The following is a 20164-nucleotide window of genomic DNA, read 5'->3' as shown; positions in this document are numbered from 1 at the left end:
CCCCCTACACATACAAAATAACCCAACTTTACAATTTGGTAAAGTGAAAATACATATACAAAGTATTCAGTACTTTTGACATCAATTTCGTGGGCAGAACATTACCACTGAAGCATACTGAATCCTGCGTTAATGACCACATTACCTTTATGTCAGAACCATTAAAACATGCTTTGTGCTGAAGACGAAATTACATACTTAAACATTGTTTCCACACAATTTTAATGACATGAGGGCCCTTATTTACAGGTTGTGAATAACTCACATAAAGCTTAACATATCTGTAGATGTCTGATATCAAATTTAACAGTAACATTGTAGCTACGTAATTTCCTTACTTCAACCCCCAACCTGACTGACTTTGGAATTCTTCATTCTATTTATTAAAACAAAACAAACCAAACATTTGCTGACATAGTTATTATACAAATAGTTAAGATGGATCCCTTTGAGAAAAAGGATTAAGGACATGAGTGAAAAACAAATTGTCCAAGAGGACTGTAAACCATATTTATTTACAATAGTATACACATAAATTTAAGATCAATCCTTTTCTTAAAAAATCATTAAGGACGCTAGTGTTAAAAAGCTGATTGTTTCTGAAAGGCCTGTAAACCAAATTCTAGTTGTGTAAGGTTGAGAGTGAATACAAAAATTCCCTTTTACAAATGTTTCTTAAAGAAAAATGACGGTCACAGTTGTAGCAGCTTTATACAAGAAAAAAATATTACCTTTTGTTTAGATTCTTTTTAAACATCTTAATCCTTTTAGACCAAATTGAATGCTCTTTCTAAATCTAGAAAAAGTCCACGCATGTTTCTTTTGTCAGTAAAACTTGCAATACAATTGCATCTTATTAATTGTAATAGTTTAAATAATATCACTTATCTTGTTTCAATAATTTGTTTCTAATGTGATCACTAGGGTGGCAACTTCTGAACTGGCCCTTCCATTTAGTTTCCAGTCAGCATCACACGCTACACATTGCAAATAAAAAAAAAATCTTTTTACTTCAATTCCTTTAAGAACTAAATCACAAAACACTGTTTGACATGGCATACGAATGAAATCATAGATTGCATTCTATGGCTTACATTTCGCTTTATGCCATTGCGTGCAACCTAGCACCATTTTTATTATGAAACTTGACCTTCAGACAGAACTGAAATGAAACGGCTGCAATTACAAGAACACAGAAGATGGTTCTAGAGGAATAATTTCCCTCACCTGACCCAACACGTGACTAACTCACATTAGCAATGCCAAGGATGCCCAACATACAGCCGTGACATTACACAAGCACGTTTTAGCTCAAAAATCTCTAACAGATGACGCACTTGGCAGATTTTCACCATATTTCAAGGTCTAGTTTATTTTGTATTCAGACGTTTTTTAAGGAAGTCCCATACCCCTAATATTTTGTCCTAAGCACTTCCATCCCTAAAATATGTTATCAAGTTGGTTGTAAAAAGCTTTTTCAAGATATTTCGAAAAGCATTCATTATCACTAAAATCTTCTGAAACCACTTTTGCCAACTTCACTCAATCTTTTATTTTACTTAAGTGTTTTTACTTAGCCTGGAACACTCAACTCAAATACAGCATCTTTAGAAATAAATCCTCATTGAAGTTTTAGTAAGGTCAGAGAAGTTATGGACAGTTAACAGCCCCAAATTTACCCCAAATCCTGTGCTACAGTACTTTCCATAAGAAGGAATGCATAGTTTAGATTTACATGCTAATTATGAAAAATTAATGAAGTTTTAAGTATCAAATAATTATCTAGAGGTAGGGACAAGTTTGTCAATTCTCTTACCATTGCCATGAAGAAACAGACAAAGTTTACAGTGGGATGACAGGCCAAAAGCTAGCAGTTTGCACCTACACTCGCAGCCCAAGCTTCATGTGACAGTCCTGGTTTTTGTTTTTAAAATAAAAAGGTACTTGCTTAGCAATTTGCTAGAAGTCACCAAATATTCCTTCATATACCAAAAACCTCCACACTTGCTGACCCAAAAATCAAGCTATCTGGCTGCCACAAAACACTTTTTCTCCTACATTATTGCGATGCAAGTAGCAACCAAAAATGTTAAGTGCTTACTATTTATAACCTTATCACAATTGATGAAAACAATCTCAGGCAGCAAGAGCTCAAGTAAAACTGCTTTGTCAAAACCTCACTTGAAAGTTTACTTTCCCGTATGTTTATAGTGAAACTTCAGTAATTCAGAAAGTACAATTACAAAGTGCAAGAACATGAGATGGGCACATCTACACCAGGGGAAAAAAAAAAAAGCAAACCAAAACACATTAAAGTGCCAAAGAGACTCGCTATAATTGCTACCAAAACCTAGAACTTTGCCAAGATCACAATTTTGAAGCATTTGCAAACAGGACAAGGTGATAGCTGATTTAACACCAGCAGGTCATGGCAGGTTTTGGTTCAGGCTTTATACGTATTTCATCGCGATCTGGGGGTTGACTAAGCATTAATGGCTTGTGACTTTTAAGCTTGTGAGCCAGTGTCATAAATATGGCCTCCACATGGTCATTGTCATTGGGGTTTTTGGCAGAGGTTTCAAATAATGGCATACTATGACTATCGGCAAACTTCTGGGCCAAGTCCGTAGGTACCTGAATAGCACTTCTCAGGTCGCATTTATTCCCAACAAGAATCCGTGGTATATCATTGGCAAGGAGGTGTTGTTTGCATTCTTCTATCCATGACGGCAGACTGTGAAAACTGGCAATGTTTGTCATATCATACACAAACACAACAGCATGTACATTCCTGTAATAGTGCTGCACCATGCTCTTTCTGAAGCGCTCCTGGCCGGCCGTATCCCATAGCTGGATCTGAAAAGGGAAAGACGATGAGAAAAAACATTGGTTTATTGCTCATGTCGGAAAATAATATAAATCAGCTGTAGCTATGGCAGTCACACCACCACAGAAATCCACTCCTCTGAATTCATCACACTGAAAAGATTATGCTGAAGAAAACTGTTGCTTTTACACAATTTCAGAAACTTCCGCTTTCAAAGCTGCTCACAGCTGAAGCCAGGAAGAAATGATGATGCAACTTGATCACAAATACTAATTTATGAAAATTTATTGGAGCATGTATTTTGTAAGATTTTTACAAAATCAAATTCTATAGTCTTGGCAAGACCACTTTTATTTCAAAAAACAACATGTATTTCACAGCACAAGTCTCAGCTGACATGTTTCTTTTATTGCCATAAATAATGTCACCTTCCTCAAAGTTTTGTTCTCAGCATGAAGTTAACTGCCCAATGTGGTACTATATAAAAGTAGGAAGAAATCAAATCATGCATGAACACCACCACCGCCAACAAAAATGGGACAAAGAAATCTTTCTCTGCAGTGTATCTATTGGAATCAAACCCTCCTATGATGAACCTCTAACTTTAATGCCTAAATTAGGACTACACTGTGTTTTTTAGTATCAAAGCATACATAAAAGAAAAAAAATCAAAAAACCCAGCATAAATCTTCTGTTAGCTTAACATGCTACTATTGTTTCCAGGTACGCATCATTCTATCCCAAATAGACTGAACATACTTGTTTGAAGCCTAGTCAGTGTTAACGGACAAAAAAAAAAACATTCAGAAGAACTGAAACACTTTCAAATTTCTTGGGTTCAGATTAAAACAAAACAAAACAAGCCTTGAAGCACAAGCAGATACAAGCAACAACTAACAAAAATTAGGCAACAACTAATAAAAATTTTAAATGCATCAGTCATCCTGGTATAATGGAAGCTTGGAGTCCTCAGATGCATAGAATACGCTACCACGTTGTGCATTTATTGGACACAGAAATATTTTAACAAACTTGCTCTCCAAGAGACATGGGACTGCAATATACAGCAGTGAGACCCAATTCACCCGCAATGCTAGAGTCACTGTGCACTGTAAGAAATAAACTAGCGTGTGGCTCTATCGTACGTGCCTTAGTGATGGTGTTAACACTGAAAGGCGCCATTCGATTTCTGGGGCCAAAGCTGATTCCTAGCTTCCTGTCTGTCCTGTACAGCTGATCCCTGACGGCTGAGGCGCTTTGATTAGTACTGCAGCTTTTAACTTTTGAGCAGGAATTGTCAGAAAGAAACGCTTCCTCCCTGGGAATGAAAGAGAGTTTCTTTTCAGATTCAGCATTCAAAGAATATTAAATGTTCTGTAAATGATGAAGGTAAATTTAAAATTCAATCTGTTCCCATGAAAGGTAGAGCCAGCAACTTCCCTTGATGAAATTGTTCTCCCATTACCATAGTTCTGCATTCCTTTGATCCAAAACTTATTTAGAAACTGCAAGTGTCTTGAAAGTTGCCTTGTTTACCATCTTTACCAGTGACTTTGATATTAAAAAAAGGAAACCCAAGTGCCAGGGAAATTCGCTGAAGGCAAGAAGGTAAGATGCATCACTGATAGAGTCTTACAGTATCACATAACCTTTTTTTGAAAGACAGAACAGTAGAAAGAGGGTGAAACTGAGTAGAAGCAGATGCGAAGTCTGGGTAACAGTGACTAATAATAAAGACTTTTCCAATAACTGCAGGATTCATCAGTTTGGAAGTTATTAAAACGGATGACAATCCAGATACCCAAGTCAATCACAGGACATTACGAATCACTAGCGTGACAGTGAAGGAAAAAAAGAGCAAGTGATGTTTCAGGATGGTGTGACTTTTTCTGCAATATTATGTTCAGCCCTGGTCACCCATCCTTGAGAAAAACTCAGATTGGAGCAGGTGGAAATGGCAGTTACTGGTTTGATCATGGGAAATGAGAATTTACACGAGAACATCAGAACAGCTTGGCTTCTGTAGTCTAGTTATCTGCAGGTTCTGATCCACAGACTTATAAAGATCCATGTACTGCTTCTAAAAGGATCCTTAAGATTATTAAGAAAAGCAAGGCAAGTCAGCCTAGCCTCTGATCACAGAAAACAGTAGTCAGTTGCAATCCATCTCATTTTAGAGCAAATTTAGAGCTTTTTGCCAATGGTATTATACTCTAAACAGAATTGAGTGCATCTCCATGGTCTGTTAAGGGAATCTAGACAATCGGATTAAATACAGGCACCTAAATTTGGGTAAGATTCATTCACCTACCCAGTTGAAAGATACTTCTAGTTCTATGCACTTATAAAACATTATAAAGTCAAGAGACTCATGGAAAATTTTCATTAATTCGGAATTTGACAAATTAAAGAGAGAAGAAAGAAGCACAGACTGAGGTAATCCTTATGTCTGGACAACATCATGTTAAGGAATCACTATATATCATCTTGGAAAATGCTATATCAAAATAATTTGAAGAGGGACCTCATTTTCACAGGCAGCTGTGAGCTTACCCTTCTCTCCCACCTCATTTGGAGAACAGAAATCAGTCATGCTTCATTCAAGCACAGATCTGCCAGCCTTGGGTAGAGAAGGGGAAATTAAATTAAAGCTTAAACTACAGTTCCTCCTAAGTTTTATTTACATGCAACTTTCAAGCTTGAAGGGTATTATCTCAATTAAAAATGTTAATATTCTTGGCATGGAATCATTTGCACTGAGAGGCAAATCCTTCCCCAAGATTATAAATTTCACACTTTAGAAGTTTGGTTTTTTCCTCTTTCCAGGTGAACTTGAGGAGACCATTCCATTTCTGGCCCCCCAAAAATATTTGCTCTACTGAAAAACACATTCACATTAACGGATGTGCATTGATGAATTAACTTTAAGATTACTGTTTCATTATTAGTTCAATACCATCCATCTTCAAGGGAGTACATTTTTTATAATAGCCCTTTAAAATATGTGATTTGAAAATTTGGTTTAACAGCGTAATTCAGCTAATAAAACTGTGGACAGAATCACTTTGTCATACTCCCTAGGAAGACAAATCATACTTAAATATATCCACTCAGCTATCACCTCCCACCTTCTGACTCCTTTTTGTGTATCCAGAAAGGCTGTTTTCTAAACAAGGACTCCCTTAGCATGCATGGTTTATAACACCACAGTAAAAACATAACTGGCCTTTAATAGAGATAAAATGGTAAACTACGTCTCCTTTTACAAGATGTGGGAAAAAAAACTTGGAAAGCTCAGAGGTGCAGAACATGATGTTTGGACTTTCTTCTTTGAATTTCATTTGCAGACTTTGCTCTTTCAATGTAGGTCAGTAAGGAGTGACATCATTGTTTTCTTCGATTTTCAGCACTTAGATCAATTTAGGAAGAAGAGAATTTAGAATGCAAAAAACTAAGTTGTTGAAAATTTTAATTTATTCATCACATCTAGGCATCAGTGCTTCATACGAAGCTGTTAGCCTACTGTACAAGCTACAGAGGAATACACTCATCCCTGTGTCTTGGAATTCTACACAATTCCTGTGTGGAAGACCCCCGGCGAGAAGAACCGTGCTTGTGTTCCTGCCAATGACACAGCATTTTTCCAGCTGCGAGGGAAATACTCGGTACTGTAGCAGCACAAGAATGACCATCCAGCTGGCTGGGGGAAGGGAGAAGAGAGAAACAGAAAACACTATTTTATAATCTTCAATGCAAGAAAAATTCCTCTCCTCAGCAAACCCTTTAGGGCACAGCAAGAACAGCAGTAATTCAGTTCATCTGAGCGTCTCCTGGCTCAACAGGCATTGCTGGAGGTCACTGCTACAAGCAAGAACAGGAAAGATGAATGAGAGAAGATGGCAAAAACCAAAAATTGGTGCATACTTGATCACACACAGCATCCCCCTAAGAGCTAGAGACCTGGCTGGCCATAACGATGAAGTTTATTCCTTTTAAGGCTGAAACAGAACTTCCCAGAAAACAATGTCTCTCTAAAGAGCCTCCTTTCATTCTCCACCTCCCTCAACCTGGACTGGCATATTCAACAGGTAATACTCTCAAGAACACAGCAAAACAACCTACCACAACATATGTAACAAAATGGCACAATAACTTATGTGAAGCATCTCAAGAACTGTGGATTAGGCTATATTCTTCTTCACTTCCCTCCAACAAAGGCATAATCCAGAGCTGGTGAAAATGTCAGTCAGTAATATGGTAGTGAAAGAAGATATCCCTCAGGAGATTCTCTACTCCGTCATGGACAGCAACAGACCAGGGAGTGCAGAATCTCAGCTATCAGCCAAATAAGTGCTATTCAGTGGTCTTATAAAGAAAAACAGTAACAAAGACTCTGACTCATTTTTCTTTCTTAGTTAAAAGAAATATATGAGGTGAAAAAAACACAAAAGAAGGAAAACAAATGTATTTACATGCCCTCTGCAATTTCTTTAATCAGAAAGTAAGCAATGAAAAACTACAGCTTTCAGCTACACGACTGTAAACTGTAATTAAAAAGTTTGGTGATAATAAACACAAAAGTACAATTCCAAGACTATTGTTACTCCCTTTTTCTACACATTATTAAACTTTGCTCATAGAAACAAACTGTAATACAGAAGCAATGTTGTACAGAAGTAGATGTAGTAACCACGTTACTCCTAGTAAACAAACTGCATTTGTAAGCAGCTAGTAGTCTAATCTGCAAATGACCATTAGGATCACCACCAGCTTTTATGTATCTACCAGGCAGACTAGGTATATTTCACATACTTTTAAAATTTGCATTACAGTGCAAAGAAGGCAAAGGAGCAGTTTTTCCTCCGATCCATTTTTTCACTGAATTTAGTTTTGTAAGACTAGGCTTTAGCTAAACCTACAATCAAAGTAAAAACCAACGATTAAATGTGAGCTAGGTATCCAACCTGTCACTGTCCAGTTCTGTGCCACATTTGCCTAAACGTACAACAATCTTAACAGAATCCTTAAAAAAGAGAATTAGAAGTTGTACCACATTGCTATCACTGATACTGCAGTTCACTCCTGAAAAATGTTCAATTTCTTAATGGGACATTTTTAAAGCAAAACAGTGGCATCTGCATAGCCTTGGGGACTTGAAGGTTAAGCCAATTAAGTGTGATTCTTGGTAAACACAAGAGAAGCAGAATGTCTGGGAGGCAACAAGCTGCTAAAAGCAGGCACAGCCAACACTAAAATACTGGTAAGTAAGAGACCTACCTAGAAGTCCATTTTTAAGGAGAAATTATTAACACCTGCCAAAAGCTGTGCAAAGGTTTGGCCTGTGGCAGAAACTTTTCATCATCATAGAAACCTACATATTAATTACATTTCCAACAGGAGCAAGGCAAAATTGTTTTAAACAAAGTTGCAGAACTTGCTATAGCTGAGGCCAACGGCTATGCGACGCAACCGCATTGAACTTCTGGGGTACAGAGGTGTGACATGAACCCCACGGTGCAGCACCACAGCTGCCAGCCACATGGCAGCAGGGAAGGCTGGGATGTCCAGTCCTCACGCCAACCCCACAGAGCCCTGCTGGCTGCCCAGGCCTTTGGAGGTAACTGGAACAGGTTGCCCAGAAGTGGATGCCCCATCCCTGGAGGTGTCCAAGGCCAGGCTGGATGGGGCTTTGAGCAACCTGGTCTAGTGGGAGGTGTCCCTGCCCATGGCAGGGGGGTTGGAACTACATGATCTTTAAGGTCCCTTCCAACCCAAACCATTCTGTGGTTCAGGGGCCGGCAGAGGCTCCCCAGCCTGTCAGCACTCGCTCCTCCTGGTCTCCCCGCTGCTGCCTTACAGCCATGGGCCACCGCGGGCTGCTCTCTCCTGTCAGCAGCTGGGTCGCGGCCCGGCGGCCGGGCAAGGCCCAAAGCGGGGCCAGAACCAAGGCCGCAGCGGGCAGCACTCCCGAGGCCGGCGCCGTCGCACGGGGACGGGGAAGGCCCCGCCGGGCCACGGCTGTACCTTGATGCGCTCGCCGTCGATGGTGACGGCGCGCTCGCGGAAGTCCACGCCGATGGTGGCCTCGGTGCGCTGCGGAAAGCGGCCGGCGCAGAAGCGGTAGGTGAGGCACGTCTTCCCCACGTTGGAGTCCCCGATGACGATGATCTTGAAGATGCGGGAGCGGGCGGGGGGCAGCCCGCCGGGGGGGAGCGCCCCGCTGCCCGTCAGGCTCAGCTCCAGCGAGGACTCCAGGTCGGCCGCCGCCGCCATCATCGCTGCCGGGCGGACAGCCTCCGGGAGACGGGGGAGACGCGGCCGCCCCGCTCTCCTGCTCCTCCCGCCCTCCCGCGTCCGTTAACGACCGCCGCGGGGACTAACGGCCGCCGGCGGCGCGCGCTGCCGGTAGCGCCGCGACACGTCACGGGCGCCCCCGGCCCGGCTCCCGCTGGGGAAGGGGCAGGGCGGGGAGATCTCGCGAGATCTGGCGGCGGGGCGGGAAGGGGAAGCGGGGGGGGAGCAGCGGCCGTTTCCCCGGTCGTGTGGCGGCGGCTCGAGCCCTCAGGGGATGCTGTGGGGCAGCCGGTGTGGCCCGAGGGCGCGGGCGGTCTGCTGAGGCGGCAGGGGGCGGTTGGGCCGTGGGGCAGCAAGGTGGGAAGCGGGTCTGGGCCTGCCCTCCCGCACCTTGAATACCGTGTCCAGTTTTGGGCCCCTCACGACAAGGCAGACGTTGAGGTGCTGGAGCGGGTCCAGAAAGGGCAACGAAGCTGGTGAGGGATCTGGAGAACAAGTCTTACAAGGAGCGGCTGAGGGAGCTGTGGGTGTTTAGTCTGGAGAGAAGGAGGCTGAGGGGAGACCTTATCGCTCTCCATAACTACCTGAAAGGAGGGTGTAGAGAGGTGGGGGTCGGTCTCTTCTCCCAAGTAACAGGCGATGGGACAAGAGGAAATGGCCTCAAGTTGTGCCAGGGGAGGTTTAGATTGGATATTGGGGAAAGTTTCTTCACCGAAAGGGTTATCAAGCATTGGAACAGGCTGCCCAGGGAAGTGGTGGAATCGCCATCCCTGGAGGTATTTAAAAGACGGGTAGATGTGATGCTGAGGGACGTGGTTTAGTGGTGATTCTGGTGGTGTTTGGTTAATGGTTGGACTCGATGATCCTAAAGGTCCCTTCCAAGCTAGAGGATTCTGATTCCTGCTGTCATTTACAGTATGTTCGTCCCTGTGACAGAGACACTGGGACCAAAAGCGATGGACGTATCTCACAATAAGAGAGGAAGTACGGCATTGCCCTAAGAATCTGTTGATAAACTCACCAAGGGCATCAGCCTGGGAGAGAGGTGGGATGTAGACATCAAGTTCAAGCAATGTCCACCAGCAAAAATTTTTTCAAGAGTTTAACCCCTACTGTCCTGATTTGAGCGACACAGGATTAATTTCTCTTTCAGTAATTTCAGTAAAGTCTCTTCTAGTGCCTGGGGAAAATGCATTTTTATAAGATTCTAGTGTCTGAATTTGTGAAAATACTTCATAGCTAGCTGTGGTATGTGGGTTTCGAGGTCTCAGTGTTTCCAGGCTTGCCACGTGTGGGGATGAGGAGGAGCGAGACGTGGGCACTTGACCCAAGCTGTCCACCAGGATTATTTCATACCATGCACGTTACATTCAATATAAATTAGAAAGTTTGCTGAGGGGTTCTCTCCCTCGATGGCTGTGATCCTGAGAACTCCTTGCCCCGCAGCCGGACCCCTGAGCACTTCCCTTCCTCCTGAAGCCACGGTGCTCGCAGTGTCCAACATTTGCTGTCCCCTGCTGGGAGTGCACGGCTTCCTATGACAGAATGGCCTGAGTATAATCCTTGTGTATTTTATATTGGTATCAGGATCAATATTGGTTCTTTAGTATTATTAATGTTAATTATTTAGTCTTATTCTATTAAATCTGTTTATATTTCAACCCTTGGGTTTCCTTGTTTTTTCCCCCGATTCCCCTTCTCGGGTGGGGAGGGGTCATCGGGTGAGAGAATAATTGTCTGAACAACAATAAATTGCTGTGGGTTCTTCAAACCGTGACACCTACACTGACAAGCAAATGTAGATTGCGATAATTAAGAGAACTGTTACCCTAAGGGTGTCTCACTGGCCTGCGAAGTGATAGCCGAGACAGGATTCCTATGGTTTGGATCACATACCTAATAATAGCCACTGGAGACCTCCTCTCCATGCTGTTACACACGCTTCGCACCACTCGGGACTTCTGCCTGCACAAATAAATGATCCTTGGATCGTTGCTCCCTGTGGAGCAACTGTCGTGCGGTTGAAGGACAGTGCTTTGAGCAGCCTGCCATTGCTGAGATATAAAAACATTAGGCTAGAGTTTAAAAAAAAAATTAACGCCCTGAGTTCGGAGCAACTTTATTTACGGTGCTCATCTCAGTGTAATGTAAAAAAAATAACAAATGAGACCGTATGGAAACCTGGTGTGCTGAGAAAGGAACTGCTTAGTGCAGTCAACTTTGGCACTCCAGAGAGTGTTTGTAACTTAGTTCTTGTTATTCCCCTTTCCCCCTCCCTTGGACCAACCTCGTGGACGATTGCAGAGAAGCGCCTCCACCCTGCGGCCCTCTTCTGAGACAAGGTGCCTTCATTTATGCTGCCAAATAATTTATTCTGTCAAAGAGGAGGAATAATTTTGTTGCGGTGTGGAAGTGAGATGAAAGGGAGGGGAGGAGGTTGTGCCACCCTTGAGTTCTTACTGTCCCTTTTACAGAATCGCTCCTTTTTGCAGCCAGAATGTAAAATGCGTTTGGCGGAGGGGAGGGAGCCCAAGCAAGGCTATCTCTATCGCCTAATGGTTAAAGAAGTAGAGAAATCCGACTTCTCGTGGGGGATGCTCTGGTTTGGGCTCTGGCTGGCGTGCTAAAAGGAGAGTTTAAACAGCTGTTTGGCAGGGTCTGCCAACAGCTCATTTAACTGCGTTTGATCTCGGTTGTGCCAAGAGGGCCAAAGTGAGTTATAAGTAGATCTGAGCCCTTCAGCAGCCCTTAACATCTTCTATTTCAACAACTAAAACTCTTTTAAACGGCAGAATCTATCCGCCATCTAGTGGCCGAAGGCATTCTTAGTCATTCTATTTTTATGCTCCGCTAATTTTACACTGACACCTTGCCCGTGAATTTGCCTCTCAATACTGTCAACAGCCACCCCGGTTTCTGTTTTGTTAGGTGTAAGACAGGTGGGACCACCTTCACCGGGGTGCCCTGGAACACTGCTGGCCCCTGAAAGAACGGACTTGAAGTAAATACCTTCTAAGAGTTTAAATATTGTCCCAGGTGTGGACAGTACATCAAGACTTCGCTCAGGGTTTCTGGGTACAGAAAGTCAAATACGCTTTACTTAAAAAATACGCCTTAGTGAAAAGAATGCGCAGTTCTTCCAGGGGTAAAAACAAAATCCTGAGTGCGGTTAATGAAACTACTCATTCGCTTAAGGTTTCTTGCTGGTACCCGGTATTTGCCCGCTCCTCTTGCAGTGGCTTGCCTTAGCTTGAGCTGACAAAAGCACACGTGGGAGTTTTAGCTGCCCTTTTTGAACTTCCCTGTTACTGCAGTCATGAGACTTCCTGATCAGCCTTAACACGTCAGGAAGAAATCAGTGGTTTGACACGAGGCGACTTCCCCATCCTACCCGCTCCGCCTTTCTCCAGTAAAGCTGTCCCTGTTCTCCAGCCCAAGGGCCTTCGGTACACGGCATTCAGTCCACCTGGCAGTCGGTCACTGTGAGGACAAGCTGTGTTTGCATCAGCTATAGCCTGAGCAGCGTGAAGCTACGTTACGGATGAAGAGATTCATGTAAACAGCTGTTTTAAGTTTGTGGCCTGCTGAATTTTGCGTGTGTGAGCCCATGCAGAACTGATGCAGTGCTGTTTTGGCGTGACAATTATAACTGTTCTGGCTTGGCTGGAGCAAAAATGCAGTTAAGTCTGCTCTCGCTGCCAGCTGTGGGAAGAGGAAGCTTAAGGGAAGAGTGCAAGAACAGGGGGAGGAGAGGGCCTGTTTTTACACCCTCACGACTTCTGCTGATCCATGGGGAGGGATGTCACAAACAGAAGTTGCATCAAAACTGCTCCATTGAAAGTCTGCCTTTGCAGAAGGACAAATATTCCTGATACACTTCACCTGTAAATTAAAAATCATCTTAAAACTTATTTTAAAGTTGGTCCTCTAACTGATTTAAAGTGCTCTACCAGCAGCCGTGGCTCTGTAAAGTAGACAATCTGTTTCTTTTTAAAGCATCTTTTGGACTTGAAGTCTATCACAACATTATAGAGTTGTCTTTTTGAACTATTATTATTTTGCAGTGCCTACATAACAGCAGGTTACAAATACACTTAATAGCTTGAAGGATTTTTAGATCCATCCCTGCAGCTCTTACGCAGAAATTCTCACTATGGTTAAGTCAGAAGTACACTGAACAAGAGCAAGAGCACTCTTGCTTTTTAAGGGTTAAAAAGAAAAAAAACTCTCATGACACTGAACTCCAAAGAGGAGTGAAAAGTCAATAAACAGTGAAAGTTATTAGTACTTGGTAAAATTTCTTTCCATCTTTCTTTGTAGGGAACATTCACACGAGTATTTGAATGGGATTTATGCATCTTCTGTTACGGCTGCGTCTCCCTGTGAAAGACCTTTTCTTAGAGCAACAAGTGCACAGGAGTTATTCTGAAGTTAAAAAAAAATAATAATACAATCATCAGGAAAGCCCTGTTATTTAATTCTACAGCAAGGTGAAGCGTCCAAACTGCTGTCCCATAACTGATGCCTGGGCAGCTCTGATCCACAGTAACGGAGATAGTCTGTTCTCACTGTGTTTTTCTGCCTCAGGATATTTCATGCCACTTGGTTGCCCTTTTTCAGCAGAGAAAGCCAGTCCTGAATAAAACGTGCTAGGTCACAGTGTTTCCCAAATACGAGCCAGAACAGCACTTTCCCAAATTTTGAGAGATGTTTTTCGATGCTACGGGACGAAGGTCAGTTAACATCTTCCCAATGGGTCTCCCGTTTCTCCCTCACTAGGGCCATGGCGAGGCGGATGCAGCGGGTGGAACAGCGCTCCTGGAAATCCCCAACAACCAAAGGGCTCCTCGCTCTGGCAAACACAGGGATGTGGCCACAGAAAGTTGGAGGGACGGCATTTCTTTGCACATTCTCTATAAAAAGAAGGAGGATGATCCAGTGCTTTGGAGGTCCTCAGCCGTGTAGGCTACAAGGCCAGATCTTCTTAATTAGGGATGGGTTAAAAAATTATGGCTAACGCAGTAACTCCCATGTGGGACGATCTCAGGAGAATCTCGTGGGCTTAAGTCACTTCTATATGAGCTACTTGAGTGCAGTCCTGGAAATGTCATAATTTCTGAGATATATATATATCGGGATAAAGGTGTCGATTAGATCATTACATTTCATCCAGCACGGGCTATTTCTGGATGTTCCTTTCTCATATATTTGGAGACTAGCAAATCTAGTTGAATTTATTTATAGTAACAGAATAAATGAAAATACTTCTTGCTTTTTCAAGCATTTGAAAAAGCTTTCGTTTTTCTTCTTTTACAAGGACAAGTGCTTTTAAAATGCTATTCAGATGTATTCAGTGAATGAATGTACGAGAGCCGAAGTTCACAGTTATTTTTGTTTAGCAGATGTAGAAGTTTCTAAGGAAGGGGATTCTGAAAATAGTTGCAAGTCTCTGGACTTGCTCAGCATTTCAAGAATAGTTATTTCTGTCTTCCCTTGAAGACATATTTTAACTTGTCAGACCCATGAAAATGCAAACTGTTCGAGACCTAAAAATTATGTCTACCGTGTTTTAAGTTAAGGAACAAATTAGGAAAAAAGTGTAAGTCTAAGACTGCCTTATGTTGCTTGTTATGCTCTGGAGGGATCAAAAAACTTTCTAAGTGTGTCCTTTTGATCCTGGTAGTTTACTGCCAGGCAGATTAAGAATGCTTTTAATGTGTCTGCAGAGATACTGTACCTCTGACTGCTGAATTCCTCTGGGGGCTTTGTCCTTCTGTGCGAGGCCTCTCATCCTCCATTCTTGTGGGGAAAAGTCCGGTGGTTTTGCGAGGAAAAGCTCTGCCATTGCAAGACCTGGCTCTGCAAGTCTAACAGGAGTTTGACCTCCCATTGACGTGTTCCTTTATGATAAAATACAGACGGCAGAAATCTTGCAGCAAAAAAAGGACAGCTTTTTAGGAGATAGGATTTAAGGCCCCCGTATGTCAGGTCCTTAAAGCAGACTGAAAAAGCAAGTGTTAACATACCCTGTTGAAATCACAAATCCAAATGTCTCATCTATCTTTGCATTGAAATAAAGTTTCGACACAGCTGCTTTTACTGCCAGTTACTGGAATGTGACCTCCTCGTTCACTTCCATGCCCGTGTTCTTGTCAAAACTATAAAACTAAAAGCTTTAAGGAAATTAAAAAGAATAAAACTTTCACCGTTTCTGTCTTGTGCTTGGATTTTATTCGCATTGCGTGCCTGGGGAGAGACTGGGGCTTTAATGTTCAGATCAGTGTATGTTTTAGGTTGTCTGGGTGACAATAATAGGCCTCATCCACCGGACATGACATCAGTCTTTGCCTGAGAGAAACCTTTCATCCCCTGCTGTGAGAATCCCCTGCCAAACACGGGCAGCGAAAAACTGGACCTTTAGTGCTAAAGGCAGCACCTGCAGCTTTATGAGTGATGGTTTAACAGGAGCACTCACTTGACAGCCCTGCTCACAGGATCCGGAATGGCTGCGGGATTGTGTCTCCAGTGCTTGGAATGCTGCTTGGCCATTCGGGTCTGTACGAAAATGTAACGTCGTGCAGCTCTTGGATGACAGCGCCTGAAATAATGAGCCATTTGACCTGTCTAGGTGATAACTGAATCCCTTCCGTGTCAAAAGGTTATCACTGAAATGCGGGCTCTCTGCACGCCCCGAACGTGTTCCAACGCTGCCTACGCCTCCCCGCTCCGATGCCGGGCATCCCCGCTGTCTCGTTGGGCTGACTCAGAAAACCTAACGGGGAGCATCTTGACAGCAGGGGTGCAGACAGCACCAGCAAAGCTCTTCTGAAGCGTTGTGATCCGCCAAGTGTGTGCTAAACCAAAAGCCGCGTTCCCGCTTTCTCTCTGTCTGCAACTGTACACGCTGTGCTCGAGGGCTTTCTGCCTGTCCCAAAGCAGCACTGCAGAAAGGCTCATCAAATGTCACGAAGCTTCTATATTTACCTGTCTGCACCATGGCCTCCGATAAATCATTCCCGGGCTCCAAACAAATCCGGTTGTACTGTGCTCTGCCAACCAGTTGCCCGCATGTGCGAGCTCCAGGTTGAAGCCCTTGAGCCCCAGGACTTTGATATGAGGATATATTGTGCGTTTTATTTTCTGGCAACGGGTTTTTCTTCAAATAGTATGATATCAGAGCGTGGTTCTGTTACTCATTTCTGCAAGAATAAGCTTGCCGCCTCCTTTTCCCAGGCTCTCATTTGTTATCCTATTGCATAGTTCTACTGTTGCATAGTCCTACTCCCATTTTATTTAAAACATTGAATAAAAAATGCCGCCTATGAACAAAACTGGGACCTGTCCTTCCTTCAGTCCCTTTTGGTAAAATCCCACTTGCATCAGCAACGTCAGTTTTCTTTTCAGCAAGAATAAGATTAGGGACTCTTAATAAAATCAACGTTACCTTTATCAATAGCAAACCCTTTCTCTGCTCCCTTTGCCTCTTCCCTGCTCCGTCTTTCCCCCCAGAAACCCCCAAAACATTGTGCCTTGCATCGGTCGTTGGTTTCCGTGCAGAGGCTGGAAAGACCCGACGGGCCGCGATGACTAACCTGGTTCTTTATCCGTTCCGTGGTTCCACGGCTGGGCTGAGGTACTGCTCCAAGGACATCTCCTCTGAAGGAACAGCAGTCTTCAAGGTGTCAGCCGCACAAATCTGCTTCTTAAAGAGGGCTCCGCATGAAAGGATATTAGAAAGCGAACACTATAATGTATTTGTGCTATTGAAAATACTATGATCTCACCAGGAAGAATAATTTATAACGTATCTAGAAAAGGCAAAAAAACCCAACCCCAAACAGATGGAGCCCATGCATCTGATAACATTGTTAACATAGGAATGAGGAAAAAGCTGTGTTTTCACGGTTGTTTGCTAAGATGTCCCTTCTGCAATCACATCTTTAAATTTCTTACTCTATTCAGAGTTCCTATTTGTATTTATTCCAGTGGCATCAGTCTTTCTTTTGCCCTTTCTTAACATTCAGCAACAGCCCGTGCCTCCAGACGTGGGACTCGCAGTCCTGCGCTCAGGTCACTTTGCTCCCTCGGTTTTAACCTATCTGTGGCACAAGGTTTTTCCTCCATCCCCTTCTCTTTCAGAGTTTTACCTAAGGGTAAATTTAGGTCACCATACATTATTCAGGTAGTACGCATGCATTTTGTGTACCTGGCAATAACTAAAGGCAGGATGGCTTCACTCTCAGTTGTCCTTTCCAATGCAACCAAGCCAGAAGATTTGGTACGCTCTCAAGTTGTTCATATTTTTGTCTGAAAACCAGCGCCTCCCATCCTTTTGTGCTCTCTGCTGGTGGAGATGTTCCCTTACCCACACGTGTTGCCTTGTCCGGCGATTCCAGCTCACCTAGTTTGAAAATGCTTTGGGGTCACCTGGTCAGGGGGAAAAAGCGAAGCAAAATGACTGCACGAAAAAGGGGGAATTTGTTTGCCTGGAGCAACAGGAGCTAAAAATTGTGTTTTCTTTATCTGCTTTCTGCGTTTTAGTTCTGAGCGTCAGGGAATTGGGGAAAGAGGCGATAGGGTAGGGGTGAGGCCCCCGGCGTTTGAACTGTTGCAGGGGGAGGATGTCAGGTAGGGGAGGTGGCTCACAGGACAGCCCGTGATGCCACTCTACGTAACGGATGGCAGCATAAAAACACCTCATCCCAGTTTTGCCAAACAATTTAGAAATGTAGTTGAAGGGAGAAACCAGCCTTCAGCACCAGGGGCCGGCAAAATTAAACAGAAGGTAAAGGACACGTGGTGGAAAGATGCTCATCGGAGGACAAAACAGGAATTCCAAAGCACAAACAAGTTTACTCCGCAATAAAGCAATGATTATTTTCCCAGCTCAAACCCATAAAAAAATACCTTCCAGTTACATTTCACCAAGACGTTTATTAATATCGCAAGTGAAGTGAGATGCAGAATTATGAACATTTGGCGATTCCTATGAGAAAAAAAAATATGCTTGAAGCGCATCATGTAAACAGCCAGAAGCCAACATTTTCCAAAAACTTTATAAATATGCTTCTAGATGAAGCAGACAACAGCAAGCAAAATTAGCAGACAATTAATAAAAGCGTTTTTCGTTTTAAGTTTTATATTTCTGTGATAAAATTGTACAAAGTCCATCCAGTGAAAGAGAGCTGTTCCTGCCGTCGGGGGCTGATCCCTGTGGAGCGATGAATGGAGCGATGGCTCTTGGGTTTGAGAAGTTGAGGAGAAAATACCAAACGCTGCAAGGTGCTGAAAAAGCCCTCACAAACCCACGATTTGCCATGGAAGCGCCAGTCTGACTGCATGAACCACTGAACAGCTCCATCTTTACCTTGGCTTTCCCCTAAATAAAGGGCATTTACACATCCCATTAGCCGCAGCTGGGTCCAGCTTTGGAGTCCCATTGACTGCTTCATCTACAGCACAGCCAAGCCGTGGGCCAAGCGGGATTCCTCCTTCCTCTGCTTCACAACAGTTTAGGCGATACAGAAACCATGCAATCCAAATGAGAACATCACTTTCTTACATACTTTAAAAAAAAAAAAATTAAAATCAAGAGTGCAGAACCCTGACACTGCTTTCCCAACTGTACAACGCGTCGACCTGTTGGGTTTTGTTTGTTTGTTTTTAGGACAGCATTAATTCCCCTCCAGTATTAATTGTCCTCCAGTAGCACCTGGTGGGGTTTGACAGCTGCAGGGAGGGGGCTCGCTAGGCGATTAGCGTGCATCCCTGCAGCGTTTTGAGGGACAGAGTGACCGCAGAGAGCTGTTGTCTTGCTGCTGCTGCACGTGGGACCTTCAGAACAATTTCCAGAAACGTAATGACCAGGTAGAAAGATCCTTCATACCTGATGGAATGGAGAGGTACTGATGAAAAGTCAGTCCCGATGGATTTATGGAGATAAAATAACGTATGAACTGCCAGACTACCTTGGCTCCTCATAAATCCTCTGCGTTTTAAGTCCTCTTGTAGACAATCACGAGGCGCTGTTCCCAGAAATGGAAGGGTGAAGTCTGAAAGCATGAAAAGTTCAAGGCAGGCAGTTACCCAGTGTGAATGCCCCTCCCCTCCCACAAGAGAAAAATGAAATTACTGAGGACATTGTTAAGGAAGGGGTGGGTTGTTTTTTTGGGGGGATGCTATTTTTCAGTAGGGTATGATCTGTGCAAAGCGACCCCTACTGGAACAAGCTCCCCTTCCCCATCCAAAGGGGTGAAGATGAGGATTTTGCTGTAATCACTTCAGTGTCTTCCCCCCCTCCCCAGGCATTTATAACGAAATAGAGACCCTGCAACTCGCTGGAGCCCTTTGTGCTCACTCTAGCCAGTGTTAATCAGAGCTGTTATTCATTACGCACAGTACCTGACAAACAATTTTTTCCAGGTAATCTTTAACTGCCAAGTTCACGAGACCCTACAGGTGATTATTATGCTCTGCCAGCTGCTGGCTAGTTACTTTTGCTCCAGTTTGTTAGCATTACCATGTTATTTTGTCTGCTGACTGATTAAAACCACAAGCCATCAGGGGCTGCTGGGTCAGGAAAGCCTTGTGGGCTTACGGGCGGGAAGAGAAAGCTACTGAGATTTATTATTTCCGCCCCCCGCCCCCAACCCAGATCTGAGGAAAATAGGAAATGCTTCTTCAATCAGTTTGCCTCTCTAAGCCCTTTTCTTCAATCCTTCAGTAAGAGCATTTCCCAAATCCCCATATTGGATGAAACAGGCTGAAAGAGCACAGGATCTTACACATCCATACAATTAGTGTGTAGGGTAGGAGAGGCAGCTCCCTGCCAAGGGGGTTCTTCTCCAGCCCGACTCCAAAGGGAGCCACAGCCTCTCCCTACTGATCTTCTTCCCCTTTGTGAGACCCGCATCCCAATTTACAACCCGCCAGCGCAGGAGGAGACGATGGGGAATTAAGGGAACTAATCAAGGGATCATTTATTACAAAGCTGGTAGGCACCTAAGGAGGACGCTGAACCCTGCAAGGAAACACTGGCACTCG

At 43.6% G+C, this 20164-nt stretch overlaps 1 protein-coding gene across 1 annotated transcript; it reads right to left on the bottom strand.

Annotated features, from left to right (window-relative positions):
* Positions 1-205: 205 nt before the first annotated feature.
* RAB33B (RAB33B, member RAS oncogene family) lies at positions 206-9291 on the bottom strand. Its single transcript, XM_054201943.1, has 2 exons — positions 8852-9291; positions 206-2856 (listed from the first exon to the last, which is right to left on the bottom strand). The coding sequence occupies exons 1-2, from the start codon at positions 9101-9103 to the stop codon at positions 2413-2415; spliced, it is 696 nt and encodes a 231-aa protein (XP_054057918.1). The 5' UTR covers positions 9104-9291; the 3' UTR covers positions 206-2412.
* Positions 9292-20164: the final 10873 nt, after the last annotated feature.

This window comes from Rissa tridactyla, chromosome 5 (genome assembly GCF_028500815.1).
Source record: "Rissa tridactyla isolate bRisTri1 chromosome 5, bRisTri1.patW.cur.20221130, whole genome shotgun sequence".
Taxonomy (NCBI): Eukaryota; Metazoa; Chordata; class Aves; order Charadriiformes; family Laridae; genus Rissa; species Rissa tridactyla.
Note: the sequence above shows the minus strand (reverse complement) of the source record. Positions and strands in the feature narration are given on the sequence as shown.

Bases quoted from the DNA above. Each gene is read 5' to 3' on its own strand.
- RAB33B (XM_054201943.1), bottom strand. From the start codon at position 9,103: ATGATGGCGGCGGCGGCCGACCTGGAGTCCTCGCTGGAGCTGAGCCTG. The intron at 2,857-8,851 runs GTACAGCCGTGG...TTCCCTTTTCAG, and splicing joins TCGACGGCGAGCGCATCAAG to ATCCAGCTATGGGATACGGC.